The 10,295-nt window shown below is 37.4% G+C and overlaps 1 protein-coding gene across 1 annotated transcript in view; it reads right to left on the reverse strand.

Annotated features, from left to right (window-relative positions):
• Nucleotides 1-8,890, reverse strand: part of slc43a3b (solute carrier family 43 member 3b) — an 18,453-nt gene extending 9,563 nt beyond the window's left edge. Inside the window, exons 1-5 of the mRNA XM_037675839.1 lie at nt 8,837-8,890; nt 8,267-8,558; nt 8,008-8,137; nt 1,142-1,188; nt 960-1,036 (exon numbers count right to left, since the gene is read on the reverse strand). Coding sequence (XP_037531767.1) covers nt 960-1,036; nt 1,142-1,188; nt 8,008-8,137; nt 8,267-8,444 — 432 coding nt within the window. The 5' untranslated portion in view covers nt 8,445-8,558; nt 8,837-8,890. The remainder of the gene's footprint in view (nt 1-959; nt 1,037-1,141; nt 1,189-8,007; nt 8,138-8,266; nt 8,559-8,836) is intronic.
• Between the last annotated feature and the right edge of the window lie 1,405 nt (nt 8,891-10,295).

The following is a 10,295-nucleotide window of genomic DNA, read 5'->3' on the forward strand; positions in this document are numbered from 1 at the left end:
ATATATATATATATACATAAAATAAAAAATAAAAAAACTACTACTTACTGCTTGTACTACTATTCCTACTTCACGGGTTTTCACTTATCGCCGGGCTTCAGGGTACGGATCGCACGCGATAAATGAGGGACTATTGTAACTAAAGTCGTTATGTAAATTAACCAAGTATTACAATGAGCTGTTACCTTTTAAATTGGTTTGTTTTATTGCATGGAATCATAAATGCAATAAATAAAACCCAAACACTGACATCCCCCAAAGAAACAATAATAATTAAAAAACAAATTAAGTCATTGGTGGGCTGGACAGAAGTCAGTCACCCACAGCCGCCAGTTGACTGGCCCTGTTCTATACAGATCCGAGTCATTTAAAGTAAGAATCGACCGAGTCTCAGTCCGATTCTTGCATTATTTTGCCACTTGTTCTGAGGATGCAGACACATTTTCTTGTTTCCAGTGTTGGGATTAGAGCTTCCATCAACTAGATTATATGACCTCCATAATACTCCTAATTAGGCTTCAGATGGTGCTGCGTTAAACGTTACCTCACTGTGCTGCTAGCTGGCGGAGACCAGAGAAGGGAGAGGTGACAGAGTTGTGTACAGTATGACTTGTTTGGCCTGATTATTGAGTCTGTACTGTTTGGTTTAACCTGTTTCAGGAAATGTAACTGTTGCCTCAGTGGCCTCCATGTTGAATGTTTAGGACTGGAAGGATGATCTGTTAGTCTTTTACCACCCAAAGGCAAAGAGAAAACACAACGAACGACCAGCAGCCTTAAATTTCCAGACTTGTTCAACACAGCAGGTGCAGGAGATGTTACATGTCTTACAGCATGTTGTATGGTATAAAGAGCACCTTTAAAATATATTTAACATAAAGTTTGACTGATGACACTGACAGTACCAAACTACACAGAAGACTACAGAGTATTGATATGAATAGTCTAATCTGGAGTACCTGCATGTTTGTCAGCAGAAATAAGATTCCTCCCACGGCCAGGAGGGAGAGAGCCGGGAAGAGCAAGGAGGCGAGAGCTGGTGGGAATAAAGAAAATTCAGAACAAATAATTTTAATGCATTTTTTAATTTAATTTTCAGGGTTTTTATGTGGTTTAGAAAAAACATTATTTAGTTTTTCACCTGATGAAGAGAACGCCACCAACAGGGTCCCCATGGTGTAAAGAAATCTGAAGGGAAACCGAGAAGTGGTCTTTTAAAAAAAAAATTATACATCGTAAGATAGATAAAAAAAAAAAAACATTTATAGCACTTAAGAAAACATGTGACCCAAAGAACACAAAGCCTCAGCGAACTCCAAATCACGATGTCTCCTTTCAGCCGACTTTAATTTCCTTTTTTGGGGTGGTATTAATCACATTTTATCCTCGTCTCCACCTAACTCCTCGTGTTGAGTTATTCATTCCTCGGCTCTTTATTTATCTTCCACCCTCTTTTAGGAGAAACACATGGGTAGACTTAGTGAGCGCCTATGGATTTATGGGTAAAAACACAACCAGTGTGTTTTTTATACAGATTTCAAATTATACGAGGTATTAAGGGAGTCCGAGGCGTTTGAAACATGAAATAAACAAAACCTTCTCACATTCTTTCATCACAAACTGTACTGAACTTTCACCAAATCATTTTATCTATCCAGCTTTATTCTTTCAACAGTCAGCTGAACAAAATGACCTTGAATTCCCCTTCAAGCACGAATCAAACAAGTATTTTTATAGCAAATGATAGCCTTCCTTGAAAGAGAGCACATGATGAGAAATGGCTGTTGTGTTCTAACCTTGTGAAGGATGTTTTGAACTAGCTCATGCACTCGGAGTGGATCAATGTCTATAAAATTGTTTGAGTTGTAGCCATTTTTGTGTTTCTTAAGGTCTGTTGAAGAAGCATTTCCAATGATTACTTTATCAAAGTTTCATTAATTGTCCTCTGGTTCATGAGAGAATTTGCTAACAGAACAGACGAATGAGCGCACATTGACGGGACGAAAAACATTATCCATTGCCCTTTTGCCTTTGGCGATTAAAAAGTGGTTTCAGTGAGACCAAAATAAATTATGATCTTTTAAAGAGGGCTTTTGTGGATTTATCTCCAAATTTATTGTACCTCTCAAATTAAACCACCATAAAATACCTCTCAAATTAAACCACCATAAAAACCTTTAGAATGCAGAATGCCTCAACCCTCCTGCTGCACTTGGGTCAAAGTGTCTTAACACTGAGGCCTTGTGTAATTTTGACCCAAAGGCAGCTGTAGGGTTAAAGATCTCTGTGGCTGAGAACATCTTTTTCATATGATCTGTGCAGTGAAGGGTTTTAAATATTACAATGTGCGTCTACACATGGTGCATCTTTAGCTTTTTGAAATATTTAGCCTTTTCTGACATTTTTTTCTCTTAGTTAATGAATTGAGCTCATTTTACATCCTTCAAATCTTTAGATCTATTTACAACCTTTTACTGCTCCTTTCACATTTTGTTCTGGTTCAGCTTCTTTCAGCTTCCTTGTGCAAATGTAAACTTTTTTCTGCTATTTTCAGCCGTTTCCTCAGCTGCTAATTTCAGGTTGTTTTTTTTTAGCTAATTTCCTAATTTTTGTGCTCATTTCTGCTTATTTAAACCTACATCAGCAAATATGTGTTCTTTCTGCTGTCTTCTGCTAAAGTAGTCTTCCATTTCAGCTACATTTGAGTGCATTTGATTAGCTAATTTCAGCCGTTTTTCAGCAAGTTCTAACTAAGAAATAAAAGTTTAAATAAATTTTGCAGCTGCCTCCTGACGTTTCACAAACTTTCCTGTCTGTTTTTCTCGTTTACTTCTTTGTCCTCACCAAACACGCGTGTCCAGCTGTCCAGTAAACTACATCGAACTACTGCTGCTTCCTGGAGACCACAGCTACCTCTGAGAATTTCACATCCTGATGTGCCTCTTCTTAAGCTCAGTCTCTCTTTTACCTTCACAGCAGTAGATTTATCCACATTCACAACCAAACAATACAAATTCCTCTCCTCTCCGTCCCTACAGGACTTCAGTATCCTGACTCTGCCCTCTGAGAAAACAAACATTATTTGAAGCAACCAGATTCAGGAATTCCTCAGAAATATACCAGAGACACACAGGATTAAGTTTACTCACAAGCTTAGCTACCAAAAATATAGAATAATGGTCATGAACAAAGGTACTTAGTTAAACTGCTGCATAATATAAATAAAAAAACTCACCAAATATTAAGAAACTTGTTTTAGTCTTTTCTAATCAAGCATGGGCAGCTTGTACAGAACTTAACACGTCTAAAAATACAGTCAGCTAATCACAATTATTCTGAAACTTCCAGTTGGAGCCAGAGGACAGTAAATGAACACAAAGGGTTTGCTGTCTGTTTTTTTTTTTTTTTTAACAACAGGACTTCCTAACATGATGCTGAAGTTGTGTCCAATTTAACCCAAACCAACAAAAGTTATTGAATCACAACTAAAATATCCTGATCCACACATTTATTCAGTCACAAAAAACAGAAGTATAAAAATCTAAATCTGTAGAAAAACTGTTCCAAGTAAGTTTGTGCTTGAATGTGTCTGTCTGGTATGAAAATAGCTAATGAACTATTGGACCAATACTAATTAAAAAGGTAAGTAATAAATGTTTATCTATGATGATTTATTTTATTTTATTAATCCAACAGAAGATGGCCAACCAAAGCAAATCCACATTAACCAACACAAACACGACTAACAGTCAGTTTTACAGATATTGGGCTAAAATGAGATATAGTAGCGGAGTCATTAACAACACACACTCTGGGCGTGATGTATCATTCCAGGAGATTGTGCATAATGCTATTTTTAAGGTTTGACTAAAAACACTAACCGTCTTTTGTCTGTGCCTGTAACTTTGTCTTTTCTTTTCATGTTCTGTTAAAACATTTTGGTTGAAATGACCTGTTTTGTCTCCATTGTTTGTTTCTCAGTATATGCAGCTTTCTCACTTGACCATACCTTTGTTTTGCTGTGTGCTCACACCATGTGCAGTTCAGTCCAGTTTTAACATTTCTTATCAAGTATTTATTTGAACAAGAAGGTGGAACTGGAGGAAAATACAGGGCTTTGTGAAAGTATTAGGCCCCCTTGAACTTTTCAACCTTTTGCCTCATTTCAGGTTTCAAACATAAAGATATAAAAAATTTTGTGAAAAATCAACAACAAGTCAACAAAAAAAAAAATATCAACAAGTGGGACACAGTCATGAAGTGGAATGAAATTTATTGGATGCGTCAAACTTTTTTAACAAATAAGAAACTGAAAAGTGGGGCGTGCAATATCATTCGGCACCCTTGCGTTAATACTTTGTAGCGCCGCCTTTTGCTGCAGTTCCAGCTGCAAGTCTCTTGGGGTTTGTCTCTATCAGTTTTGCACATGGAGACACTGAACATTCTTTCTTGCAAAACAGCTCGAGCTCAGTGAGGTTGGATGGAGAGCGTTTGTGAACAGCAGTCTTCAGCTCTTTCCACAGATTCTCGATTGGATTCAGGTCTGGACTTTGACTTGGCCATTCCAACACCTGGATATGTTTATTTGTGAACCATTCTATTGTAGATTTGGCTTTATGTTTTGGATCAGTGTCTTGTTGGAAGATAAATCTCCGTCCCAGTCTCAGGTCTCTTGCAGACTCAAACAGGTTTTCTTCCAGAATGGTCCTGTATTTGGCCCCATCCATCTTCTCATCAATTCTGACCATCTTCTCTGTCCCTGCTGATGAAAAGCAGGCCCAAACCATGATGCTGCCACCACCATGTTTGACAGTGGGGACGGTGTGTTCAGGGTGATGAGCTGTGTTGCTTTTACGCTAAACATATCGTTTTGCATTGTGGCCAAACAGTTGGATTTTGGTTTCATCTGACCAGAGCACATGTTCCACATGTTTGGTGTGTCTCCCAGGTGCTTGTGGCAAACTTTAAACACTTTTTATGGATATCTTTGAGAAATGGCTTTCTTCTTGCCACTCTTCCATAAAGGCCAGATTTGTGCAGTGTACGACTGATTGTTGTCCTATGGACAGACTCTCCCACCTCAGCTGTAGATCTCTGCAGTTCATCTAGAGTGATCATGGGCCTCTTGGCTGCATCTCTGATCAGTCTTCTCCTTGTTCGAGAAGAAAGTTTAGAGGGACGGCCGGGTCTTGGTAGATTTGCAGTGGTCTGATACTCCTTCCATTTCAATATGATTGCTTGCACAGTGCTCCTTGGGATGTTTAAAGCTTGGGAAATCTTTTTGTATCCAAATCTGGCTTTAAACTTCTCCACAACAGTATCTCGGACCTGCCTGGTGTGTTCCTTGGTCTTCATGATGTTCTCTGCACTTTGAACAGAACCCTGAGACTATCACAGAGCAGGTGCATTTATACATAAAGAGACTTGATTACACACAGGTGGATTCTATTTATCATCATCAGTCATTTGGGACAACATTGGATCATTCATAGATCCTCACTGAACTTCTGGAGTGAGTTTGCTGCACTGAAAGTAAAGGGGCCGAATAATATTGCACGCCCCACTTTTCAGTTTTTTATTTGTTAAAAATACTTTACGAATACTTTCACAAGGCATTGTACAAAGCCTAGTATTATATTTGTATCCCGAAAACAAAGCAACAAACATTCATCCTGGTTTTAATGAAACTTTCATCAAGTAATGATTGGCTTAAGAACAGTTCCTGAGTAAGTTTCATCATCTGGAAGACTCTGAATGAATAGATGAATACAATGTTTAAAATTAGTGTTTTTCCTCCTGTGAAACACTAAGATGTGACCGCTGTTATCGGGGTTTAGTGACCATGAAGTTCTCTACAAGGTGAAATGATACAAAACAACTAAAAAGAGTTTATTGTTTTTAAATATCCATCAGTCCCACGTCATATAATCCAAGTAGAAAGCATAACATTGTTTTTAACTTTTTATTTTTAAACTAACTTCCTGTTTTCATTTGGTTTTAACCATCCAACCTCTTGCCACTGCACAAATGATGCATTTAGGAAAACTAATGGTTAAAACTTAAAACTCGTTTCACACTTTTATACTAATGAACAACCTATTATTGGGTTTCTGGTTGATTCTTTGTCTCCTTATTCCTCCTAACTATTAATAAGAGGATTGAAATTTCAGTGTGGAAGCTGCAAGTTAAAATTTTAAGACAAGGTTAAAACCAAGAAGCAACAGTTTAGTATTATTTATGGGAAAACAGGATCTTGGTTTTACGCTGATGAAGATTCTCAGTCATGCAGGACATGGTAAATTAAAACAAAGGTTAAAAACAAAACTTTATTTGTAACTGAAGACATTTCGCTTCTCATCCGAGGAGCTTTCTCAAGTCAAAGAAACAAGGAGTGTGGGATTCAAGTTATAAAGCAGGGGTGTTCTGTAAGCTTGCATAATGCAGATTGATCTGCATGTGTCAAGTAGCATTTTCAGTTAATTCCACATTTTTGGAGCTCATTTAAGCTCTTTCTGCTTCCTTCTGGTAGTTTAAGCTTCGTTCTGCATTTTCAGCTACTTTTCTGCTATTTTTTTTTTTTTTTACTAATTTCAGCTTTTTTTTTTAGCCAAGTTCCTAATTTTTGTGCTTATTTCTGCTCATTTAAACCTAAACCAGCAAATATGTGTTTTTTCTGTTGTCTTCTGCTAAATTAGGCTTAGTCTTCCATTTCAGCTAAATTTGAGAATGTTTTATTAGGTAATTTCAGCTGTTTTTCAGCAAGTTATTCAGCAATAAGCATTTACACTGCATTTTTGCAGGAAATGTTAATGTCTCTAGTTAGTGCTTAGTTTTCTTGTCTTGAGGTTTATTTTGATCTCATTTCCTACAATGTTTGATGTTTTTTGTGTTCATTTCATTCTTTTGGCTCCCTCCAGCCATCATCAATAATGTTCCATCATCAGTCTTCACTCTGCGGCTCTGCCCACCTGCTTATACCAGTTATTTGTAGACATGTTGCTCCGGTGTCCCTACTCATTTGATCAGCCCCAGTCCATTTATATCTATTTATTTATCCATGTCTACTTCAGTTATTTGTCATTTTGTATTGATTTGCTGCCTCAAGGCTTTTCATTTTTTTAATCTTTAGTTTTTTCCTCAAGCTTCTTGTGATTGTCCAAAATTCTGGGTTCTGCTTGACAAACAACACATTTTTATGGTTTAATCTGCTGGAAGAAACTTTAGAGACCAAGACAGACAGATTTGAACCAGATTTTTTAAATTATGTTTTATCCTTGGCATGTTTTTTAGACCTAGGCATGAGTCTTAGATGTTTTCAGTCAGAGGAGAGCTCCCATGTAGGAGTCAAAAACAGCTCTCATGCTATGGAGACGAGCTGAAGACCCTCATGATAAAAGTTTGATGCAACTCGTGCGAGAACAGTGAGAGTCCTCACAAATGTTTTGAAACCTTTTGGAGACTTTTTCACTAATGTTCTCCAACTAGCTGCCAACAAACACAGCTCAAAGAAATGCAAAGAAATCCAGACTTTATCATAATCTATTAAAGTATTATTGATCAGTAGTTATTAAAGGCTTTCAAAATATATTTCACAAGTTTTCTTTAGATTCTGGTTTTATTTTAACTTGTTTTCTGCCCAGTCCTTGCCGTGTGGTGCCTAAGAATGAGGAAAGTTGAGGACAAAAGAAGTGCCAGGCCTAAAATAAACTATCAGTGGAGGAACAGTATATATGAAGTCTTGTCTTAATGGAGCAATAAATAAATAAATAAATCTGTTTTATGCAAATAGTCAGGTACTGGACAGAATGTGAATGACAACAAGCAGCTGAAGTCCAAAGAAAACTGTTCAAACATCTTCAGAAAGCCTGAGGAGTTATTGATCAACATGTGAGACTCTCTGGAAGCAAATTATAAAAGAAAGGAGTCACTCAGGGCTTTTGCACGGTGCTGAAGATAGAACAGTCTGCTGATCGATGTACAGATGTTTTTGAGTCGAGGTGTACTCACATGCCATAGAGCCGAGTCACTGTAGTACCGAAGTGATCAAAGAGGAACCCGTTGGGCAGTGTCAGGAAATTGTTCATAAAGGAAGCGATGGTAAAAATAAGTGAGAACTGTTCATCCTGAGCGCTGCAGTCTGCAGAAAATATAAAAAGACAGAAAGAAACCATGAGGAATGTTTAAATAAGTGTGCTAGAGGACTCACAATTTTTTAATATTAATCCATTTAGACTTCAACGTGATGAAGATTACGGTGCAGCTTTACCTAAAGACTGTGTGCCGTTGATTTCTGTGCCATTGACACACAGAGAGGCGAAATAGCCGTCCTCCTTGAGGATAAAAACGAGAGAAGCCCATCCAAACACAGCTCCAGCGAAGCAGAGACACTCCAACAGCCCCGTGACAAAGGTGAGGCAGCGTCGCACCGACAGCTTGTTCTCCATCGTCACTCACACACAAGCACTCGCTGACAGGAAATCCACAATCACTACGTCTTCACCTGCATCGATGAACACAAACTCACTCACACAGGCAGCTTCAGCCTTCACCCCTGAATCCTTTAGAAATAAAAGACAGAAAACACTTTGTTCTTAGTGCGAATGAAGATTTAAAACAAAGCAGTGAAAACGTTGCTCATTTTATGAATACGTAGTAATCCTGTAGGAGACATCAGATGGAACAGTCTGAAGCTGCATTAAATGGAACTAAAAACATTTTTTCTTTCTTAAAAAAAAAAAAAAAAAACGTATGTTGCAAAACACATTTTAACAGATGAAAATCGAAAACCCACAAATATGCCTAAAACTATCCTTCAAAATAAGAGCACATTGCTTACTGTTGTTTGGTAATCAGAATGCAGAGGGTCTTTCCAATACCTCTCCACGTTTACAACTCTTCTGTGATCGTAGTTTTGCTTTAAATAGACCAACTCTTCCTCTTCCCTACCCCACTAACCCCTCCTTCCTTTCCTTTCCTTGGCCAATGTTTCTCTGCTGCCTCAACCACTCACTGCTCTGCAGAAAAAAAAACAAAAAAAAACTACACAACAACCCTGGCCTCCGGGTGCTGGTGGCTGTTAAAAAAAAAACAAAAAAACATTGCTGCATTCCTGACAAGCCAAACGGTGAAGCAACAAGATCTATGAGACATGTTCCAGATGTGGATGAGGTGGGACCCAACACGCTGGTTCAGCCAAGAGGTCACATGACTCACAGAAATGCTGACCGACTCACTTTGTCAAAGTCAGGTTCATTTGAGGATAGAAACTCTGATAAAGGATGCTGCAGTGAGTCGAAGCTTTCCACGATGCTAACAGCTTCTCAACAGAAAAAAATTATATTATATATATATATATATATATATATATATATACATATATCACTTTTGTTTTATAAATATTGTCAAATTACAAAAGGGGTTAAACAACGCCCACATTCTTTTATACATTTTAGACTAAGATCACTTCATGTTAGAAAACAACAAAGTCAACTTGGTTAAATCCTAAAATACTGTTAAGCCACAAGCATGATAATAAAATGTCACCCTCAGAATATGTGTTGAGAATGACTTTCAGCTTCCACCACACCAAATTTTAGCTCAACACCTGTAAAACTGAGCAAGTTAAAGCCATTTTAGTGTGTTTTTCAGACCCACTTGGCTGTGGCAGCCATCTTTTATGTGGATGAATCCAAAGGTTAAATCAGTTGTAGATGTAAATACAATAACTTTATGAGCGTTTCATTAAAATCTGTCCAGAGATTCAATAACAGAGAACAGGTATTGTCTGTCTCTGCTGTGCAGCAGCAGACAAATTAAGAAATTTCTAGGTTTATTTTAAATTACTACAAGTCTGTATTCGTTAACAGTTCTGCAAAAAGATAAAATAAAATAGTTCCCAATTAAATGTTGTATTTAAAGCTACTTTTTAGGCGACATGCACCGATACAACTCTGACTCTGCTTTAATCTCAGGGCACACACACCAAGATATAAAAATCACTGCTCATTCAATATGTAGATGTGACAACTTTAAATGTTAATCTAATTAAGTTCTCATTAGGCAATATTTTGTATCAATCTGGTGAAATGTCTTAATCTGATTTACGTAGCATTTTCAAACAGCGGCTGTGAACTCAAAACACGCGTTTAAAAAAGCTTTTGTTGCAAAAGTAAAACACGTTTCAAAATGCAAAAAAATATAACAAATGAAAGCAGCAACATAAAAGTACGGTGCTAAAATTAGAACTTTGATCCTGAGAAAACGAACGTGCAAGTTTAACAGCAAATAAACATTTG

This window comes from Nematolebias whitei, chromosome 4, assembly GCF_014905685.2.
Source record: "Nematolebias whitei isolate Nwh7 chromosome 4, NemWhi1, whole genome shotgun sequence".
NCBI classification, from domain to species: Eukaryota; Metazoa; Chordata; class Actinopteri; order Cyprinodontiformes; family Rivulidae; genus Nematolebias; species Nematolebias whitei.